We start from the raw sequence: 23,569 nt of genomic DNA, 5'->3' as shown, positions 1-23,569 counted from the left end.
TCAGTTCGCTCAGGTCACCTAGGAGTCAGCTAAAGTGTACGTGTACCAAAGACTCGTTCGGCCGTAGTCATCGACCTATGTGAGGGCAACCACAAAATGGGTGCCATACACAAAATGGAACCCAAGGGTTCAGAACAGAATCCATAAATACATAGTGAATCCATCGGTCTAGCATGGCGAAATCACTCGTACTTGCCGCACTCACTAGTTACGGTTCGCTACTATCAAATTCGTAACATAACCATGACCTTAATAATACGGGTTCAGAATTTACAGAACCTCAGGGCTTTTCCTGATGGGAGCCTTCTAATCGCACCCTCTTCCTCAATTAGTGTAATTTTTATGTCTAGGGCTGGATTAGAAGTAATAAGTGCAGGGTCATCTTCTAACTTATATTGTGGGACCTTACGGGTATTCTGAGGGATTCCCTGGCTCATACAGGAGCCTGCTTCCGTCGAATATAGCACCCCAAAGTGCTCCATCCATCTCTCGGATGCTATACTTGGCTCATCTGCAACATATCCATGAGTACTACCCGATCTCACAATTGCCCAAAACTCCAGCATATTTCTATTGCCCAGGGCATATATGTTTTACTATCCCATCTACTATTTTCCCACTGCTGCTTGGCCTCAGCAATGGCCTGCTTCTAGTCCTACCTCCTCAATTTGACTAAGTTCCTAGATGGTGCTTTAATTGTCTCAATCAAAAGGGACTTCGCCATTTTACAATCGTTGTTGAACCATGACTCAGTCTTCCGTTTTAGCCTATGGCTAGTCACTTCTGGATTAAGTAAGTCAGCCAATGCTGCCACCAGCCCCAGATGCAATTTGACAATTTTGTTTATCACCTATTCTTGTCCAAACTCAATACAGTCACTGATTTCCGTAAAGGTCTTGCAGACCACTGAATATAAGGCACTCATTTTATCTGAGGATTGTTTCACCACAGGCCCTTTAAGCTTTCTCCCATCACTTGAGAGTTTCAATTCACTATTCTGTCTTGATATACTCCCATCGGCACCAGTGTCAGGTAGTCTCATATTTAGAACCAGGGCATTATGGTCACTGTTGTGTTGGGGTAAAATCTCAAAATCAGTGACGATAGGCCATGACCTAGTCTCGACCAGGATGTAATCTATCCGGGATGTTTGGCCAGCATGATTAAACGTGGCCTTTCCCTCGCGATCGGACTGGTTACGGCCATTGCAGGCTCTCATAGATTGGGCCATAGTTATCGCATTCAGTTGAACAGCCAGTGGTGACCTTAATTGGAGTGATTTGGAGCTCGGGTATTGACCATTGCTAGTCTTCTTCTGTATTAATAGAATTTCCAATGGTGGACAAGGGCTCGTATTGACAATTAAATCACCAGCAATAATCAATTGATTTTCACTAGGAAAAGTGGAAATAAAAGTATCTAACAGAGCCAGTGTTACAGATTCTTTCCCTATACTAACCGGGCGAGAGTACACATTAATAAGAGTCACCCTGTGATCCGATGGAAACTTGAGTGTGACACGTTGGAGATCAATGGTTGGTGTGGGTACTTGCGTCACCATACAGCCCAGGTGTGATGCTACCAATATAGTTAAGCCCCCAAAGGGTCTACCCCTTTCCCCCATCAGTGCCAATTGGTTGAATGAAGCAAACCCCAATCTCACAGTCTCCTCCCTAGTCCACGTCTCCTGAAGTAGGCAGATATCGTATTGGTCTATAAAAGACCCCCAATCAGGGCAGGCAATTTTGTTAGGTCTCGGCTAAAAGACGCGCGTAAGCGCGTCTCCGCCGAGATCTTATGTCAGGGACGATGCTTCCCAGGAGACAGCCTTGGTCACGCGCATTGCCTCAAGGAGGCGATTTCTGCTGGCCACGCGCTCGCGAACGCGCTCAGCTGCTGTCTCCTGGGAAGCAGCTACACCACACGCGCATGCGCAGAAACAGCGACAGACACACACGAGCGCTCATGCACGCACGCACCCACACATACAGCGAACCCAGCGTCGCATGCATACACACACGTGCACCGAGCATCCCCCCCACCCCTTTGTTGTCACACCCCTCCCCTCCGCCGTCGCACCCCGCCCCCCACCCCTCCGCCGTCGCGCACACACACACGCAGACATACAGGCATTCTCTCCCCCCCCCCCCTCCCCCCCCCCCCCGCTCCGCTCACCGGTCAAAGGCCCTCCGGACACGCAGACATACAGGCATTCTCTCTCCCCCCCCCCCCCCCCCCCCTCCGCTCCGCTCACCGGTCAAAGGCCCTCCGACCGCGGGGCTCTCCCTCGGTGCTCCTCCAGGCACTCCGTGGGCGCGGGCTTCACAAAACGGAAGTCCCGCCCCACGATAGGTTTCGTTTTCTCAGTCCCGCCCCACGTTAGGTTTCGCTTGCAGCTCGTTGGGTATAAAAGCTTGTCGATCCAAGTGTGTGTGTATTGCAGATGTTATCCCTTTTTACAACAAACCTTGACCTCACCAGAGATTCGTAATTGTCCAAACATTCCTCTATCTTGGTTAGTTTTTGTGTAATAGGAGATAGCAAGGTAGTTAAAATACTCTCAAATGTCTTCCACTGTTCTAAATCACAGTTCGAGTTAATACCATTTCCCGCTGCATAATTGGTATCACCATCAACCAAATCGGCATTAATTATAGGACTGCCCTCCTCTGGTGAGACACTGTCACGGGTTTTGTTCGACCTTGCCACTTTTGCTCTACAAGGCTCTACAAGGCCTTTGTGGTCCTCCTCCCCGCTTCCTTTTTACTGCCGGTTCCAGAGTTAATCATTTGGTAGAGGTTTTTTTATTTGGGGATGTGGCAGATGCACGTGTAGAGACGCTGGCTGTAATGTTACTTTGGGTCAGTGGCGATTTTGGGGAATCCTCTAGTGTTCCAAGGGGATATGGAACTTCAACGCCAACCTCAATATTAGTCGATGGTATAATAATGATTACATCTTGATGAGCTGGCGAGCGAGCTGTAGCTATAGTCCCTAGGGAAGATCTCCTATTTAATAACTGGACCAGAGACAACAGATGCTCGGTACAGAGGTCCCCTAAGAATAAACTGATCAAGCGTCCCCACCACGCTGCCACCATGAGAAGTACCTAGGTATTTCCTTTCCTGTTTGCTCATCTTTAATAACTTAAGTGAACTTAAGCCAACTGGTAATGCAGAGTAGTGAGTAGTGAGTGCAGAGTGGTAATGCAGAGTAGTGAGTGCAGAGTAGTGAGTGCAGAGCAGTGAGTGCAGAGCAGTGAGACCAGAGCAGTGAGTGCAGAGCAGTGAGTGCAGAGTAGTGAGTGCAGAGTAGTGAGTGCAGAGTAGTGAGTGCAGAGTAGTGAGTGCAGAGTAGTGAGTGCAGAGTAGTGAGTGCAGAGTAGTGAGTGCAGAGTAGTGAGTGCAGAGTAGTGAGTGCAGAGTAGTGAGTGCAGAGTAGTGAGTGCAGAGTAGTGAGTGCAGAGTAGTGAGTGCAGAGTAGTGAGTGCAGAGTAGTGAGTGCAGAGTAGTGAGTGCAGAGTGGTAATGCAGAGTAGTGAGTGCAGAGTAGTGAGTGCAGAGTGCAGAGTAGTGAGTGCAGAGTAGTGAGTGCAGAGTGCAGAGTAGTGAGTGCAGAGTGCAGAGTAGTGAGTGCAGAGTAGTGAGTGCAGAGTAGTGAGTGCAGAGTAGTGAGTGCAGAGTAGTGAGTGCAGAGTAGTGAGTGCAGAGTGGTAATGCAGAGTAGTAGTGCAGAGTAGTGAGTGCAGAGTAGTGAGTGCAGAGTAGTGAGTGCAGAGTAGTGAGTGCAGAGTGCAGAGTAGTGAGTGCAGAGTGCAGAGTAGTGAGTGCAGAGTAGTGAGTGCAGAGTAGTGAGTGCAGAGTAGTGAGTGCAGAGTAGTGAGTGCAGAGTAGTGAGTGCAGAGTAGTGAGTGCAGAGTGCAGAGTAGTGAGTGCAGAGTGCAGAGTAGTGAGTGCAGAGTAGTGAGTGCAGAGTAGTGAGTGCAGAGTAGTGAGTGCAGAGTAGTGAGTGCAGAGTAGTGAGTGCAGAGTAGTGAGTGCAGAGTGCAGAGTAGTGAGTGCAGAGTGCAGAGTGCAGACTAGTGAGTGCAGAGTGCAGACTAGTGAGTGCAGACTAGTGAGTGCAGACTAGTGAGTGCAGACTAGTGAGTGCAGAGTAGTGAGTGCAGAGTGCAGAGTAGTGAGTGCAGAGTGCAGAGTAGTGAGTGCAGAGTGCAGAGTAGTGAGTGCAGAGTGCAGAGTGCAGAGTAGTGAGTGCAGAGTGCAGAGTAGTGAGTGCAGAGTGCAGAGTGCAGAGTAGTGAGTGCAGAGTGCAGAGTAGTGAGTGCAGAGTGCAGAGTAGTGAGTGCAGAGTGCAGAGTGCAGAGTAGTGAGTGCAGAGTGCAGAGTAGTGAGTGCAGAGTGCAGAGTGCAGAGTAGTGAGTGCAGAGTGCAGAGTAGTGAGTGCAGAGTGCAGAGTAGTGAGTGCAGAGTGCAGAGTAGTGAGTGCAGAGTGCAGAGTAGTGAGTGCAGAGTGCAGAGTAGTGAGTGCAGAGTGCAGAGTAGTGAGTGCAGAGTGCAGAGTAGTGAGTGCAGAGTGCAGAGTAGTGAGTGCAGAGTGCAGAGTAGTGAGTGCAGAGTGCAGAGTAGTGAGTGCAGAGTGCAGAGTAGTGAGTGCAGAGTAGTGAGTGCAGAGTAGTGAGTGCAGAGTAGTGAGTGCAGAGTAGTGAGTGCAGAGTAGTGAGTGCAGAGTAGTGAGTGCAGAGTAGTGAGTGCAGAGTAGTGAGTGCAGAGTAGTGAGTGCAGAGTAGTGAGTGCAGAGTAGTGAGTGCAGAGTAGTGAGTGCGCAGAGTAGTGAGTGCGCAGAGTAGTGAGTGCGCAGAGTAGTGAGTGCGCAGAGTAGTGAGTGCGCAGAGTAGTGAGTGCGCAGAGTAGTGAGTGCGCAGAGTAGTGAGTGCGCAGAGTAGTGAGTGCGCAGAGTAGTGAGTGTGCAGAGTAGTGAGTGTGCAGAGTAGTGAGTGTGCAGAGTAGTGAGTGTGCAGAGTAGTGAGTGTGCAGAGTAGTGAGTGTGCAGAGTAGTGAGTGTGCAGAGTAGTGAGTGTGCAGAGTAGTGAGTGTGCAGAGTAGTGAGTGTGCAGAGTAGTGAGTGTGCAGAGTAGTGAGTGTGCAGAGTAGTGAGTGTGCAGAGTAGTGAGTGTGCAGAGCAGTGAGTGCAGGTGCAGAGCGGTGTGTATTGGCAATGTAAATGACAATGCCATTTATTTATGATTTAAAGAAAAAAAAGAAATGTCATGAGCAATGCCAATTGCTCTACCTTTAATGATGCCGAGACCATTGCATTGCAAATGCTTGTTATTTAGGCCTGCCACATTCCAGGACAATATTTTAATTTTGTCCAGCTGGGAAATTTTCTCCCTTCTTCCCCCCACCCAAGAATCCAATGGGACACGGACTAGGGAAGTAAAAACTGACATAATGGAGCCATCAGATTCGTTTGACCCTTTACAGGGGGAGATGTCCTGTTTGTGTAACTCCATTCCCTCCCCATGTGAGTTATGATCTGTTTCTGGGCTTGGGTTTGTTCAAGCAAAGGCTCGGGGGTCCACGTTCCAAATTTGTAGTTGATAGAAACTTACGAACGCACGCTTCCTTTGGGTATGAGCAGGAGCATTATTTGTAGGCATCATAAAACAGCTTTACCTTAGTCCCAGATGCAGAGGCCAAGAGGGATGGCCCAGCCGAGCCACCTCCGGCCAATGACGGCCTCAGACCACGCACACGCCGGGAGCAGCCCTTGTCCCGGGCTTCTCCCGGCGGCGCCCACGCGCATCCCGCGACATGGGAGCGCTACCTCTTTTGAGCGCCACCGGACGCGGAAGTGTGCGTGGGCGCAAGTAGACCTGGGAGCTGTAGTCTCCCCCTTCTGCGGCCGCGCGGTTGGAATAGGCAGCGGCGGCAGGGGAGACCAACAGCGAGTGGCGGCAGGTCAGGTAGGTTTAAATGGTCGATGGATCCGGCGGTAAAGTGCCCCAGCCAGATATTCCTCGGAGCCCCCGCTCCTTTACAACGTTACCTCTCTTTTGAGCGCCAACAGGCGCAAGGGGACCTGGGAGCTGTAGTCTCCCCCCTCTGCAGCCGCGCGGTTGGAGTATGTAGCGGCGGCAGGGGAGACAAACAGCGAGGGGCAGCAGGTCAGGTAGGTGTAGATGGTCGATGGATCCGGCGGTAAAGTGCCCCAGCAAGATATTCCTCACAGCCCCCGCTCCTTTGCAGCGCTACCTCTCTTTTTGAGCGCCACCGGGCGCGGAAGTGGGCGTGTGCGTGGGCGCAATGAGACCTGGGAGCTGTAGTCTACCCCCTCTGCGGCCGCGCAGTTGGAGTAGGCAGCGGCGGCAGTGGAAACCACCAGCGAGTGGCGGCAGGTCAGGTAGGTGTAGATGGTCGATGGATCCGGCGGTAAAGTGCCCCAGCAAGATATTCTTCAGAGCCCCTGCACCTTTGCAGCGCTACCTCTCTTTTGAGCACCACTGGGCGCGGAAGTGGGCGTGTGCGTGGGTGCAAGGAGACCTGGGAGCTGTAGTCCCCCCCCCCCCCTCCCCTCTGCAGCCTCGTGGTTGGAGTAGGCAGTGGCGGCAGGGGAGAGCAACAGCGAGTGGCGGCAGGTCGGGTAGGTGTAGATGGTCGATGGATCCGGCGGTAAAGTGCCCCAGCAAGATATTCCTCAGATATTCCTGTGATAGCAATGTGATGTGAAGGTGCACACCTGTTTGCGAGGGTTAATCCTATGGCTTCAGAGAGGGTGGCCATATTGTATTGGGTATGCCTGGGGTAGTTAGTTGTAATTTCACCACAGTGGGCATTTTCCTGTTCAACATAAGGAGCTATTAGTTTTCAGATATCAGATGGTAACTAAATGTTTCTTCCAACCAGTGTGTGTTGCTGTTCCTGAGATGAGTTCTTGACCTGCTCTGCTTTGTGTTAACAGCCAAACCCCTCGAACAAGCTGGCCATCATCCACATATTGGGGCTGCTCTCCAACCTCTTCACCACCCTGGACATCAGTCACCATGACGACGACCACAAAGCCAGTGAGGCCAAGAAGGTGCCCATTGTGCAAGGACCTAACCCGGTGAGTAGCATGGGTAGTGGTGTCTGCTCAGCCGCATTACCGGTACAGGAAAAAAAGTGGAGGATTCTCTTTTTGTCCCATTATTGAGCAAGCCCTCACAATATTTTTCAACAAATATCATTTTGTGTGGCTAAAATGTAAATACGAATAGCTGCCTATTTGTCTAGTCTCCTAATACAGTGGCTTGTGTTAAAGACTGTGTGAATAGGATGGGAGCGCAGATTCGTCTGCCCCTCTTCCTCCTGATATTCGGTTTGTCAGACTTCAACACGTAGATCTCCATCTTTTATATTTATCTTGTTTATTTATGTGGTGCTTTACACAACCTTAATTCTATAGACTCCTGATTACCCCTAGAACCATGTGTTATTGGGAGATGTCCTGGCATCATCTGGAGGATCTTGGACAGCTTATAACCTCATCACACTGCGTTAATTATTAGAAAAAAATGTAGAGAAGCTCACTATATTCCTTCTTCTCTGCTTCAACTCTTTCAGATTTCTTATAGTGTCAACAGGGCATCGTTGTGCTCTACGGCTTTATGCCTTTTTATTTTAGGCATTCATTTTTCCTTTCTTTTTGTATTAGTTTATTGATATATTTTTTATGCAATCATTTCACTTTAGGATTACCATCCTACACCTCCAAGTCAAGACGTTGATATTTCCAGATTTTACAAGCATAAGATTATGTCTGATGGGACGTACAACCAATGAATTGTGTTCCCTTTTGAGGTTGACAAGATTTTCATAACTGGGTTCGTAGAACTGATGAGTTTTCATTTGTTTTTTCTGAAGAAGCAGCTTGACCAGTGGCTACTGACCCTTGCTAACTCTCTTTTTTTCATCTTTTCTCAAGAACCAGAATCCTCCACTTTCCTTATTTCTCTTATCACACAACCACACGTTCAATGAAAAGTACCCCATTCCTGAAGAAACAGCCTGTTGGTACCAAGAGTAGAGCCCGGTCACAGTCTTGCACTGTCAAGCCTGTTCCTGCCTGCTGCAGCCCCTAAAATACAACAAAGTTTCTCTTTATTCCTAGCCCTTCTTGGTTTCCATAGGTGAATACAAATGTAATGCAGAGTACTCCAAGAGACCTACTGCCTATTACTGCCACCCCTACATTTCAGAGAGCGTTCCCTTGGTCCAGGCCTACTCTGACAAAGGACAAAATAGCTTTCTGTGTTGTAGTGTGATTGAGTATATGAAAGAGACTTTGACAGCACTTGAGCTTGTCCATATGGCAGCATGGATCCGGGAGTGAGCGAGCTCAGCCCTAAACCCTGCCCCATGGAGTGAAGTTCATGTTGGAGATTTGTTTTCCTTGAGTGAGTGTATTGCTGAAGACGTTCCTTATCTCTCCTCTGTATCAGCCACTTTCAAAAATCAAACAAGATCTACCCATGACCATATTTTCTTTGTTTTTTTGTACTCAGACATGATACTTGCACTGGCAAGGTGCAGGCCTATGAAGCTATTTAAGTGGCCTCTGACCCTCTAGAGAAAGACATTAACACCATCACTGCTGCAGCAATTCGTCCAGGATGCTGTACTTTCTGAAATCCCATTGTTCATGACGAGCTCAGCTCGTCATGAGCACACAAGCAGTGTACTGCATGACGAGCTGAGCTTGTCATGAGAAGCGATGGGGTTAAGAGCCTAGATAAGTTGACAGGGAAACCATTGTTGCCCAGCTCTAATGTCAGATTCTATTTTTTACTTGTCATTGCCACACTTCATTGTGTAGCAATTAAGCAAGATGGGGGAGTGTTTAGAGTTCCTTCTGGAGAATAAACATGAAACCTGTGCAGTTTCAAAAAAGAAAACTGGACTTCCCACCATCTGCTAGAAGACCCCTGACTGTGAAGGATGCGGTGAATGTGGCGGATGGCATTACTATAAAGGCATGCGCTGCTTGGGACTGTGGGCTTAAGACTGAAGGTTTAGTCATAGGTTCTTACCATGCCTCTCTCTCTTCACGTTTGTAGGGATCAAGTGGTTATACTCAGACCGAAAGTCCTCTTTAATCTGACTTAAAACACCTTTCTGGAGGAGCTACACTAGCAAACAAGATGGCTGCTTAGGCTCACGGCTCCGCCGACCTCCGAATCCTGCCAGATGATCCTGTCGACAATCCTGTTTTTACGCCCGGCCTCCGTGTAGATGAACCGATGCACACTCCGATGGTGCAATCCCGAAATCTTAATCGGCTTTGTGGACGGAGTTGTGTCAAGTTGAAGTTTGCGGCCTAGTCCAGCAGGAGAGCCGGGGCCTCGAGTTTTGGCCCAGCCGGGTTGCAGTTGAATAACATCGGCCGTTAGAATCAAGCAGGGTCCGGTCTATCGCAGTGGAGGTCTTTTTTGCCCGATTTTGATGGCGGTCATTCTGATTGATCAACATCGAGGGAGGAGCGATGTGGCACGACAGTGGCTGTGGGTGGAGGTCCCTGTCCCACGGACACGGACCCGGTTTGCCGCTGCCGGGGTTCGGTGGGTTGGAGTCTTCGAGTGCAGATAGCTGCCGCAGAAACCGATTAGTCACCCTCCGACGCCGTCCGTTCCACTCCTGTCTGTTCCCCCGAAACCGGGCTCTCTGGGCGAAGTGAATATGGTCGGTATTGAGCGAGGAGAAATGGACCGGACGAAGCGAGAGCCGTCGCCTAAGACAGTATTGGTAGCAATCGGGGCATTTCATTCCCATATAGATGCCCTGGTTAACAAAATGATTACGGGCCTATTTGAGATGGGGTGTGTGAAACCGGACCCTGCTCCACTACAGGAACTGCAACCAGCTACGATTCACATGACGACCATTTTGATTCTGGACGAGGACCCCGTGCGACAAGAGGCGCCAAATCCCTTGGTCAGTGCTCTGGAGAATCATGAACCCGGTGTTTCGAACGTATTGCTACCCCTACCGTCATTGCTGACTTTAGGAGAATCGATTGGCGTTCCCTTCCCGGAGACTCCTGTTGCTGATTGATCTTGGACTTATGTTTCATTCTTTCCCTCTTTGGTGACTGTACGATTTTGGAGAAAACAACATTGGGACTATCCGTCCATGAGGGAGCGTTTCTGTGCGGATGGGGTGCTTGAGAACTTACTGACTTTGATTTGTTTTGGATTTAATTTTTTCATACTCTTTTTTTTCACTTTGATTCTCCTGAAGACGTAGTGGTCCTACCGGGAGGGGTTCGGAAGGGCTAAGGCTGAGATCGATTGACTGGAGCTGGTACTATGGCCTTAATGGATGCGGGATTTGTAACTGTTGCACTCACGGGAGGCTGGGCGGTGTATCACAGCTCCCCCTAATTTACTTTTTCTGTGATCTCAGATAAAATTGTATTTTCTTCATAGGGGGTGCTTGTCTCTGGCGGCGTAGTGGGGGGGGGGGGTAGGGGGAGCGGGAGCCCATACGGACATGCCCTCCCCCATTTTTTCTCTTTTCTAGTTTTAGAACCTAGTTAGTTGGGGCGACAGGCACACTGCTAGTTAGGGTTAGGCGATAGCCATATATAGGGGTGCAGGGTGGGGGGGATGGGTTTATTGTTTTATTCCTGTTTTCGTTCTTATGGTTTCTTTTTCCTCAATCTTTTCTTTAGTCTCTCCCTCTTAGTAATATTGGTGAAATAGCCTGATTTTGTTTAAACTCCAGTGTCTGGTTACCATGCTCCTTCTATTATTCTGATTTATGGGTGGGCGGCTCTGAGGGTCTGCGCTTAAGTTTTTTGTTGATTGTAATGCTGCAAATCATGCTTCGTACTCACTTGCGCAGGCGTCTCAGCGATTCTTCTGGTGCTCCACGTCTATCCTGTCATTGTACCTGTCCACCCTATTATTATGTATGAATGTATGGCACCGGATATGTCTATTCTTTTTTCCTTGTTTTTTAAAATAATAAAAAGATTTATTTAAAAAAAACACCTTTCTGGAATGCAGTTAGTTATGGCAGTCTCATCAAATGTGCATTGCATCACTACTAGCCCTGTCCTCTACAGCATTTATCAGCGGATACATTGACATAGTACACAATGCCTACTTCTCGTTAGATCTTCAATAGTTTGGCTACCCTTTGTGTTCATCCACCTTCCCCAGAGCCTTTAACCACCGTCATTGATAGGTTTATACCATTGCCTCACCAACCGGGTCACCCATTTATAGAGCTGAAAAGGGGTCACTTCTATCTCTGGTGGATTTTTTGAAAGACTCGAAATTGGGGAAGTTCATTGGTGCGGTGTTTTAACTGGCTAGTTAGTTCCTGGCATCTAATTTGCAAATGTTTAAGCTCCTTGTTTTGGTAATACACCTGGGATATGGTGAGACCTCAAGCAGCACTCCCTCCAGCTTTTAAAGGCCAATCCTTGAAGACCTGGTTTAAACTCGTTGCTGAAATATGTTTGGATCAAGAGTGAGGAAAACGTGATAAACATCTGTTAAATGTGATAAACTTCTTTTAATTGTTGTCTTATTCCTTGTAGTTGTGCAGTGAATACTCTTTTTATCCTGTTTTCTCTAACTTCCCACTTTTCATCTAATTGGTTTAATGGCAACTAGTCTATGCATTCTAGTAATAACAATCCTAATTATAAGAGCCACCTCAAATGTAATTGCCTCTACAGGTTTGAATGTTATAGTGTTTTTGTCCATTCTCAATTTGTCTACCGAGTGCTGAATAGGGGCTTTAGAGTTTCTTACCAGCAGCTTTCTGGGTGAACATGTATACTTTCTGGCTGACAAGTGTAATTGGTCTTCCGGTCTTCCCTTCTTGCTGGTCTGTTATGTCTTTGCCTACACCCAGACCTTGTAGCATTACTTTTATATCTTCCATGATGGTTTTCTCTTTGACCTTTGTCTCTATCATGCTCATCTATCCTCTATACCCACCATTCCTGGCTGAATTCATGTCATTGTATTGTTCTTCATTGTTGTGTCTCCTCCTCTCTTCAGCCGCGTGTTGTTGACCGTATCCCTTTATGCTCTCTAAGTTGACATCTCGTGTTCCTCTGCAGGTGGTGGTCGTACTACAGCAGGTCTTCCAGCTCATCCAGAAGGTGCTGAGCAAGTGGCTGAACGATGCCCAGGTGGTGGAGGTAACCGTGTTCTTTGTTGCCCCTGATATATCTGTCTGAAGCTGATGGGCTGGTGATTTTTTTACACCTATCCACCATTCCATAGGGTTTCTATAATCTGTGTCGAGATAATGTGGGCAGTGCATATTCAACTTATGCCCCCTGGACCAGCAGCCACATTTGAGGCTGTTCAGATGTTCCCTTCCATAGTAGGACTGTGACGTGGAGGGGAAATGCTTGTCTGTTTCATGTTACTCCCAAGAACATAAGGATGGACTCTCACCCTGGAATATTGGCTTATGGTGTACAAGGTCAATGGATGCACTCTACTCTGATTACGCATAATTGGAAAGAGCTTCAGTTCGGTGAAAAGGCTTTGCCCAGTAAATGTATGGGGTGCAGAGAATTGCTTCTGTTCTCATAGAGATAATGAAGTTTGCACTGAGTTCCCCTTTTCTTCAGGCGACAAGTATTGGTTTTGGAAATTAGGCAATTTTTAAACATGTGGCAAGAAGCCAATGGAATGGTCAGATAGACACTTAAGTATGAAAATCAAAAGCAAAAGCAGTTTAGATTCAAACAGCATTGACCGAAAAGAAAATGAACTGCTGACTTATTACCAGCCCTCCTTCCTCAAACCTCCACCCATAGGTATTTGGTAAACTTTTGATACAGTTAAATCCCCATTTCACTGATAAAGCAGCCCACACTTACGCCCCCTAAAAGGTTGGCTGTAAACTTCTGATAACTGCCCATGGTAGCTGACATTTTTCTATGTGACCACGTGATAGACAAAAACTTGGAGCATCCTGAGTAGCATATTAACAAACTTTGAGATTGCAAAGCACGCCTGTCGCACGGTATCTGGGCTGCATGGACTCTAGCGCTTGCTCTGAGATGGAGCATAGTAATGCTACTTCTTGGTATTCTCTATATATAACTTGGTGCTTAAAGGCTGGAAGCCTTGTAGACCAGTAAGTCTGATGCAAATTCTAAATCCTACCCTTGCTCGATCTTCTGATGGGAAATATTTTTATTGAGGACATATATCGCATTATTGGTTACATTACGGGTCACAACAAATCATCTTTGAGTTCAAACACTGCAGTGGCAGTGTCGGTAGCAGCTGGTTCTAGATGAAAGGTGCACTAGTTCATACCACCACCCCAGCTTGTGAAATGTCATGTTTCAGCTGACAGCTTTTTATTCGTCTCGTAGATTGGTACACTCTCTCTGGGAAAGGGCCAGCAAGACTTTCCTGTCATGCCCAAGAAGTAATTCCTTTGTCGCAACAATACAGGATGGCCAGGACTCATTAAAACTTTCTGAGAGCTGTCCTAGACTTTCCAAATTGTGTGATCTAGGTCATTGGCACAAAAGTGGTAATCCATCAATATTTCTGGATGCGTGCTGCTGGGATTTTCTGGAGATGTCCAGATTTTGGACATGTCCCTTAACAGAATCAGGCTGTTTGGCAAGCTAGCAGCTTGAGCTGTGGAGCACTTTCGTGACCGCATTTTTGGAGCTGCTTATACCCCCCCCCCCCTTTGGATTTAATTCTCAGTAATTAATTGTGCCACATGGATTTGACCTTTAAATAACACCCCTGCTTGAGACACTGTTGTATGTCATCTAATCTCAGGCCACCTTCAGACAATGGTGTTTCCAGTGTCTTCCCTGGGATTCACCTTCAACAAGACAAAAGCCCATTTTGCACCAATCAAGAGGACTGGAATCATCCATTCTGGACACAGTGGCCCTGAAGGCCTCTACCCTTGTAATGATTCCAGGACATTCAGGTGATGTCTGTTCTTGCCTTTTTGGTTCTGAGACTTATTGGGCTCTGGTTTCATGCATCCGGTACTGCATGTTCATTGGCGTAGGCGGTTCTCCAGTGGATCCTTCGTTAGCATTGAAGCCAACACTGGAGGTGGCTTTCGGCCAACACCACATTTCAGAGGAAGCCACTCTGGAACTTCAGTGGTGAATTTTGCATGCTGTTTGTCAAACTGACTTGAGGCACGCTATTCGCTTTGCCCAGGACTCGCAGTAGTGACAGAAGTGTCATCTTTGTGATGGGTTTCAGTGACCATGTCGAGATCATTGCCCTCTGACTCCTGAGCTGCTCCATCACATGTGTCATCTGGAGCTGTAGGTAATTCGTTTGGCCCTGAAGCCCGTTCTTCCTTCCATCAGTGGATCGTTGGTCCAGGTGATGCTGACCGAGATGTAGTTTAGGATATCTTCATCTATTGTTGTATCTGAAATGATTGTATCTCGTTTTCTTTGGCTTCACGGAGCCCATTAAAAGATGCTCTGGAAAAAAAAAACTTCAGTCAGCCCGCAGAGGGGCTATTTGTATGCATCTCTGGAATCTGTCATCACATCTGGAAGTGGAAAAAGTAGTGATGAAGACCGGTTGTGCCACCTTCCAACGCACAGGAGGTATTACAGTGAAGCTTTCTGGATTCTGAATGGCCTAGGGAGGTTCACAAGAAGGTAAATCCCTTCCTTCCACTAAACAACTTCAGAACTGCCTCTTAGGCGCCACGGTGACTCCTGTTAAATGCATCCTACACTGCATGTTTCCAGACTGCATGTTTTATCAACAGCCTGAAGACATATGGCCACACCCGCCCTGATGGAACTTCACTGGCTGCCCTTGCCAGCCCACATTGTCTACATAATTTACAGAACCATCACGACTGGCAGGCCTGCTTACCTGGCTGACACGCTCACCATCTCCTTCACCATCACCGTCTTACGCGGATGACACTCAACTGCTCTTCACGTGCAGGAAAGATCAGGCCTTTGATGGAGAGAGCATCCGGGGGTGCCTAGGGATGGTTTTTAACTGGTTTCAGCGGAACAGCCTCAAAGCTAATTCCAACAAATCGGAGGTACTGCTCTTTGGCTGTGCCTCGGACCCTGAATGGCGGGAGTGGTGGCCAACGGATATGTGTCCCCCTGCTCAGTCATCTCAGGTGGCTAAAAATTTGGGAGTTAAGTTTGATAATAACCTTACGCTGAGATCACATATTCTCTGTTTGACTGGCACTTGCTTTGGTATTCTGAAGATGCTCCGGAAGTTCTTACCTCTGCTTACAGAAGAGCATAGAAAGATCACTGTGCAAGCCTTAATAGGCTCCAGACTGGACTATGCCAACGTCGTATATTTAGGGCTTCCAGACTATCTTGTCCAGCGGCTGCAGGTGGTGCAGAACTCTGCGGCTCGCGCCATCTTTGGCCTTCATAGGCGAGCGAGAGCATCCGGGCTGCTGCAGTCGTTTCATTGGCTACCCATCCGGAAGCGGATTATGTTTAAAACTCTGACTCTGGCTCACAAAGCACTTTTTGGCTCGGGAGCAAGGTACCTGCAGTGAAGGCTTGCCTTTTATCGCCCGGTCCGATCACTTCGGTCGGAATCTCTGTTCATGGCCGTGGTCCCTCGAGTGAGGAAGGCCCTCACCGGGGGTCGCTCCTTTGGTCTTAGGGCCCCTCAGCTGTGTAACTCCCTACCTCTGGCCTTGCGAAGTACTCCCAATCTGCCCCTGTTTAGGAAGAGCCTTAAGACCTGGCTTTTTAACCTTTAGGACGTTTCTTCTTCTGTCTCTGTTCTATGCTGTTATGTTTATTTACACTGAGCTGCCTACATAAAGCGCCGGGACACTCTCACTGAGTAGCCGTGCGCTATATAAATAAAAGTATAACATAACATAACATAACTCTCTGCACACTCGGAGCCAGGACACCAACAGACGAAGAAGTGTAAGAAAGAGAAAGCCAGGCAGGAGACGCTCTCCATCTGTGCATCCAGGATCTACAATGGCATCCTTCTGTCCTTCAAGTCTGTCCCAACCCTGTTTGACGTTAGGCTATAGCTGCAGATGCACCTCTTAATAATGCACTACATCATGACAAAGTAACATCCCTCAACCACTCTCGGTACCCACCTTCACCTCTAATCACTTGCTGACTATATGTCCTCATGGCACTGTACAGTGTTCTGCAGCCTTGGGGCTAGGTATGTGCTACACAAATACCACATACATGTGCACACATATTGTCACAGCTGCTGGCTCCTCGGGGTCGGAACGATGCTCAATTGAGGTCCACCTCCTGAGGTCCCTGCACTCTGACAAACTGTAAACATCCAGAGCACAAAGGCAGTCAAGCGAGGAAAAGGTAGGGGTAGGAGCAGCAGGGACACCTGTAACAAAAGAGGACACGTTAGTACACACCTCTCTTCTTTCTATGCTCCTGTACTATTATGTGGACTCAAAACAATACCTGATAATGCTCAGGAGAAGACCCTTTCCCTCTTCGAAGATCCTTCAACTGGTCTAAGAGAGGGAAGAACATGAACTGTATTACTCTATCGCAACGTCACCATAGACCCCGGACTCCTTCACCACACAACTATCATACGTACCAGAAGCGCCCTCACAAGTACCCAAAAGAAGGTCGGGAAAATACAACTTCTCAGTTCTCCATGTAAAATAATAATCTCCTTTCCCAAAAAGTTAATTCCAAAGAGCGGCAAACGAAATATCAATGATGTAAGAAAACAAATATAGCCTACCGGCTGGTCCCGGGAATAAGGAAACCTCTCCGTTCCTTCTCCGATTTAAACGTTAGCATAAGAGTTCCAGGAGGGGGCAATACCGTGTCTCCTGACTCTTGAGGATAGTCACAACTCAACACAAGCAGTTAATTGATATGGCCAGGAAGGGTGAAATCCTGCATCTTCCCGACCGAAGTCTCAAATATAAATCCCCAAACACCAGGTCACTTTGGTATTTACACTCAGCCGAGTGTAATGCAGCAAACGTTTTCTATGGGGGCGCGGAGGGGGTAATCCAGCGTCTCCTAGCGCGCCACCCTTATGAAGACGGCAAAAACCTGTGAGGACGCGGAGCGGGCAATCCTGCGTCTCTCGTGCCTCACAACTAACATCAAAGGCAATACCAGCCGGTAACTGCCTCAGGCGTACTAGCTCCTCCGAACCAGCACTCAAACTTGCTCCGCAGCCACGAAGTACGAATGGCTACGCGAAGGTAGACAAAGAACTCCGCAGCAGATCCGCGGGGACAGGGCGTCCGCTATCCAGCCGACTCCCAAGGACAAATCACGTGCGGTAACCTCTCCCTCCCATACTGCTATATGCCTTTCGCGGTCCGTCCCCCTACCGCTGGGCATTATGGGAGATGTAGTCTTCCTTCTTCATCCTTGGTAGGCACATCCGTCAGACCCTGACACATATAGTCTACTCCAGTAGAGACTGCTACACCTGCTGCCATGTGTATACAGGGCAGACCACTCAATTATAGTTGTGTAATGAGAGAGACCCCAGATCTTATAGTCTCAACTCTCACAGTACAACCAACAGGAGACCCACACACCTGCTACCATGAGTATACAGAGCCAGAGCAGTGTTATAAGGGAGAGACACCAGACCTTCCAGAATATAATAAGAGACAGATTATTCATTGAATACTATATAATAAATCACAGCCTCAACTCTCACAGTATAGCCAACAAGAACCCCCCCACACCTACTACCATGTATACAGATACAGACCACCTCACTTATAGCAGTGTAATAAGGGAGAGACCCCATACCTTCCTGGATATAGGGGACAGAATAATAATCTGCCACAGTATGATAATGGGTAGACTCCTTAGCTGTCCCTGTATAACCATATACAGAGCCCCTCACTTCCCACAGTGTATACAGGCACAGCCCCCTCAGTTATTTTAGGAAAATAGGGACATGATACCCTATATTCCACATTTTAATCCTCCTCTTCCAAAGTGTTGTAAAATGTATATTCCTCCCGTTCCATTGTCCAACTATAGACCACTACACCTAACTCTGCCTGATCTGGGGTCTCAAGCAATGTAACCAGTATCAGTACAATCTCTTATTGCATTGTACCCAGCAGCATTATATTTCATGGTGTAATTGTGTTTTAGGTTTCTTTAGCCCACTGTTACTTCTCAGTGAGATGTGAATCCAGTTTTCACAGGAATTCTGTAGGTGGTTGCCCTGCAGAAAGTTTCTCAATGCTTCCATTCACTGTGAGAGTTTTCCCCAAGATGGTGCATGGACCCGCGATTTGGTGCCCTCTCATTCCATCACATGGCCACGAGGCTTGATACGGTGCTTGGATTATCCAGGTTTTGAGTGCCATATATACAACTTGGAAACAGTTTGCAACATCTTTCTTCCATAAGCTGCACAGGTTCTTCACTAAACAGAAAAACAGGTTGTCCTTTGTGTATTAATTTGTTATTGAGGGTATCCGTGGTCTCCGTTGCGCATGCATTATGGGTAGTCTGTTAGTGTTTGAAGCAATGTGCTAGTGTGTTGACCCTTGATGCAAGCAAAAGTTACACTGAAGGAGCATTGAAATACTGTGGGATGGTACTTGCTGTTCAATCTGTGCTGACAGCATACTGCTCTTCTCCCTGTTTCTAATCTCATATTTCCTTTGTCACTGCAGTCTGTCTGCGCCATCTTTGAAAAATCAGTAAAGACCCTCCTTGACGACTTTGCACCCATGGTGCCGCAGCTGTGCGAGATGCTTGGCCAGATGTACAGCACAATCCCACAAGCTTCTGCCCTTGACCTTACTCGCCAGGTAACGCTTGTGTTATTGATTTTAGATCTGGTTGACAGTGTGCAGTTGTCATTTATTTTACTGTATCCCACATGCGTACAACAGGTGGCCCGAACGTTGCCCTGAGTTGGGCTCACTATTTTGGCTTCATTTAAATCTGCATTGTGTCCTTTAACAGTCCTCTCTGATTCGCCATCTCTTTGCTGGTCATAAGTACACAAGGGGCACACACCTGGCGCTTGCTCTCCTCACATCCATTTACATTGATTTGCCCAGTAGCTCTCTTACTCCTTTTATGTAGAGAGAGGGAATTGAACAGTTTAGTTACCACTGCTCTTACAGACCAATCTTAGTCTTGTGTTGATCTTTTTGAGGTCCTGACTCAAGTGTTTTGGTTTGAGAGTTGATGAGATTGGATCAGATTGATGTAAGTGTGTACTGAATGCAGAAGGGCTTCCAATAAAGAGATACAAGTTTCATTTATCCACCTTGGATTACTATCAGTCATCACAGTTGTGAGCACTGTTTTAGATGTGACTGTATCTCTTTAAACTGAAGATGACATAAGTGGCTTGATTTTGGATGTCTCAGAATTGAGGCCTGGATACTTAAAGTGTGAAATCTGGCCTCTGGGGCAATCCGAGCATACTGGGCTGCCATTGTAACAATCAAATGTGTTTGCCACTCATGTCCTGGGGTCCCAAACTTGATAACCACCTACTCCCTTATAGTAATTAACTCTGTCAGAGTACTGTAGCAGAGCAGCCAATGCTTACACAAGGAGATGGTTAGACACTCAAATGTCAGAAAACACACTAACAAGAGTGAATATTTGAAAGCACATTAAGTTCTTCACTTTTTAAAAGACAAGTTCTTTAATCAAATTGGAATGATACTCTACCCAGAAAACTATCGGAGCTGCAGCCTTCAAAGCCCACACTAGGAACTCCATGTTGTCTCTATTAAGACTGTTTGTTTGTCTCCAATCAGACCTCTACACCACGATAATAAATCTGTAACTTGAGTTGTTTTCTTAAGCACAATCTGGGTCTCATCACTGTACATTTTGCATTTTATACTGCTGACTACTTTGCATTCATCTGGGGATAGAGAAATCATTGAAGCATTTCAAAAGTAATGCTACAGGGACAGTGAACCAGGGAGCTGATCTGTCGGAGAAGAAGAAGTGGAAGTAAAATGTGCCACCTGAACCTACAGACGGAGCAAATCAAACCCAAGCCTTCGCCCCGAATACTCTGCAAGTGTCTTAAAGCGAGTGCATCAAAGGCTGCTGAAAATATCCAACAGGATGTAGGTGGCAGGGTGGCCTGACTAGCGTCACTTCTGCCTCATATATACTATTATGAAAGTTCCAGTCCATGTGAGTGTAACCATGATGCTTTTTAGCCCTAAAAGGGTCTTTTTATTTGTGTCAACAGTTCCAAGACCTAGAATGACCCCAGGGAAGGATATCCCTTTGAATCGTCATCAAAGCATCTTTATTCAATTCACAGAATCATCAAAGTATCAAAAAATACTAAGAACATTATTATAAAAGCATATGCAATACATTAATCCTCATGTTGGTTACAGTACAGCGCATGAGACCTAATATTTACAGTTCGAAGCGATATGAGTTCCATAAAGTGCAAAGTGCAGAGTGCTATACCATTAAGGCTTCTTTAACAGAACATAGTTCAAAAATTTAAATCTACTTTGTAGATGTGTGCTATCATTGTCTGTAAACAACATGAACTTTTACATTTCATATGACTCCCATAAGGAATACAATCATATGTTAAAAATGTAAAATTGAGAATTTAAGCCCTTTCCTCCTCCTTATAAAATTATTAGCCAATAAAAATCTACTGACACCAAATACAATACGCTTGGAGCTGTCAGTCTTTAAAATACGCAGCATTTCCGTATATTTTCTAATACTACATTTCCTGCCCAGAGGTTTTATCCATTTCCTCCTAGGATTTGCATAAGCAGGGCAGACACGTAAGACATGCTCAATGTCCTCCTTGCTTCCTAAATGGCCCTGGGTACACTTAGTCTTTTCCCCCTTCCTGTATCGTTCCCCACTTGGATGTGAGAGACTTTATCTGGAGAGTACCATACCCGAATTTCAGATACAATACCTTAGCAAGTAGAGGTTCGATTTCATCTAAAAACGATTCAAAACAGGGGTTATTTTAAACAACAGAAATTGAGCTGAGAGTGTACTAGATCTACAGTTTAAAGTAACCCTGTGCCTAATAAAATTCCAGTAAATGGTTTTAATTTCCCGCTTTGAGTCCAGGGTCAGCGTACTCGGTTGTTCCCAGAATCTACTCAAGCCCAGGTTCAGAAGCCATTTACGAATATGGGCCTACCATGGGAATGTGATGTGAATGTCAAGAACCAATACAATCCATGCTTGTCTATAGGTTTGCAATTCCTCTGTGGTTCATATTCTGATCCAATATGAGAAGGTCATCCAGACTGCCCTTTGTTCAGTTTGTTGTATGCCCAGGTCATACATTAAGGGGATCACAAGTATATTTTGGGGAAGGGCAATTAGCCTTTTTAAAACCTTATTATCTCCCACAGTTAGAGGGGAGCATGACGCCCCCTACCCACCCCCTTCAGCTCTGAGCCATACAAGGCAGCAGTTTGAGCCCTGGACTTGTAGACTTCTAGGGCTGGTGTATTAGCCTTTGTCATAGTTGCAAAGAGTGTTTTTTATAACTGATGCAGAGTTTTGCATTAAATTGATCTCGATTTCGTTGTCTCTGGGTTCCATGAAAGTTTTGAATCAATGGTTACCTCGAGATAAACAAAACTGGAAACACGCTCTAAGATCGCTCCATCCAGCTTTATATCATTTTTAAAACACTTATGGACATCTATTTAGTTTTTACTGGGTTTATTACCAAGCCTTTTAATTTGCAATATTCATCAAGAGTATTTAGAAAATTTTGCAAGCCCTTTGGAGTTAGCGACAGTAAAATTGTGTCGTCGGCAAATGTTAATGCACAAATATGGTTCCCTCCTAGTTTTGGGGAATCGTGTTTGGGTTTTTGCACGAACTCAACCATATCATTAACGTATAGGAGGAACAGAGTTGGTGCCAGGATGCAGCCCTGGTGCACACCTCTCTTGACTGGTATCTCGTCTGTGTGCCCCCCCCCCGCCACAACTTACTTTTTTTAAGTTATCCTCATGAATCCTAACTTACTGAACTTGAATATTTTTTGGTACCCCCTGCTGTATTAAATTTAACCATAACAGATCTCTGGGGATTTAATCGAATGTAGCCTTTAAATCAATAAAGGCTACGTAGAAGTGGCCAGATCTTAGCCTTGTGTTTTTCCAGGCTATAGTTAAGAACCTGAACACTTGGTCTATGGTACTGGGTCTCCTTCTAAAACCCGCTTGACATGGGGAAAGTACATTGTTTTCACTCATCAAGTCATTTAACTTATCTAGGATCTGTTTGGCATAAACCTTTTGTGTTATATCTATCAAACTGATAGGTCTGTAATTAGCGGGATCGTCCCTGCAGCCCTTCTTGTATATCGGGACAATCTCCGTGCCCTTCCAAGATTCTGGAATGGGCTGGCCTATAGCAATTGCATTGCATAAAAGATTAATATATGGGGCCCACACCTCAGGCACTTGTTTAAAGAGGTCACCCGGTATCTTATCAGGGCCAGGAGCTTTCGATGACTTAATAGCAGCCATGGCCAGTGTGGTACCTTCTATGCTGAATTGTAATGGTGCAATCTCATTTGACGTCATGAGATCCTCAATGCTACATGTGGGATCTCTGATTATTATAGCTTGAGGGGCATATAGAAGGGCAAAATCTCTATGCCAGGTACAAGGGTCCAGATTATAGTCTTGGGCCGGGTTACTTAATGTATTACCATTGGCAATAATCCGCCAAAACAAAGATTGATCACCTGCCTTTGAAGCCGTTATCAATTCTTCCCAACTAGCATCTTCCCAGTTTCTACGGGCTACTTTCAGAACTTTGTTATATGCGTTTCTTTCTTGCCTGATCATAACTATCTCCTTGGTTTGCAAGGCCCTAATGAGACGTTGTTTGGCCGCTGCACATTCTTTGTCGAACCATGGGTTAGACAACCACAACTTGTTACTATGTTTGGCCTTCCCAGTCTCAGATTTAGTTAGGTAGGGTTTTATATTTTCTACCAACTTTTGGTGGATCTGTGTTATGGGTATGATTTCAGGGCACTCTTTTAAAAAGAGCGATATGAGGTCACTTAAGATATTATAAATAAAGTTAAAGGTTCTACCTTTTCCATTATAGATGGCCATTTTACTGCCCTTCTGTTATTGCTCCCTATATGCTGTATGACCTCTGTGCCTGTTCCAGGTTGTATCAATGAATGTAGCATGAAGTATTTCCCTGTGAGATCTAAACACCTAGGGAAATGATCACTTTCTCTTCTGTCATCAACTTTAAATTCCTGCACGTATGCCCAATAAGCAGAATTTATCATAATGTAATCTATCCGGAATGAGGAAAGGCCCCATAAAGTATTAGAGCATTCAAGATCTGAAGGGGATCTGCCATTGCAAGACCTTAGTCCTTTCTCTATAGTAAAATTAAGTAATTGCATTGGAGACCGATCATCCCAGAGTCTTTTCTGTCCTTATGGGCAGAATACCCCTCCCTTTGAATCTACATGTATTACCATGTGGGAGCCGTGTTAGTGGAGATGGCGTCCAGATTGTGGATGCATGTGTCACTTGTG

At 46.4% G+C, this 23,569-nt stretch overlaps 1 protein-coding gene across 2 annotated transcripts in view; it reads left to right on the top strand.

Annotated features, from left to right (window-relative positions):
• The window catches only part of IPO13 (importin 13), a 627,153-nt gene that overhangs the window by 464,421 nt on the left and 139,163 nt on the right, over positions 1-23,569 (top strand). For both annotated transcript variants that reach the window (XR_015307559.1, XM_086953190.1), the window contains exons 11-13: positions 6,964-7,107; positions 12,118-12,198; positions 18,684-18,821. Coding sequence is in view for 1 of the 2 variants with exons in the window: in XM_086953190.1 (XP_086809316.1) it covers positions 6,964-7,107; positions 12,118-12,198; positions 18,684-18,821 (363 nt within the window). In the remaining variant the exon portion in view is untranslated. The remainder of the gene's footprint in view (positions 1-6,963; positions 7,108-12,117; positions 12,199-18,683; positions 18,822-23,569) is intronic.

Source organism: Lissotriton vulgaris, chromosome 1_2, assembly GCF_964263255.1.
Source record: "Lissotriton vulgaris chromosome 1_2, aLisVul1.2, whole genome shotgun sequence".
Taxonomy (NCBI): domain Eukaryota; kingdom Metazoa; phylum Chordata; class Amphibia; order Caudata; family Salamandridae; genus Lissotriton; species Lissotriton vulgaris.
The sequence above is the reverse complement of the archived record's forward strand: the minus strand, read 5'-3'. Positions and strand labels throughout refer to the sequence as shown.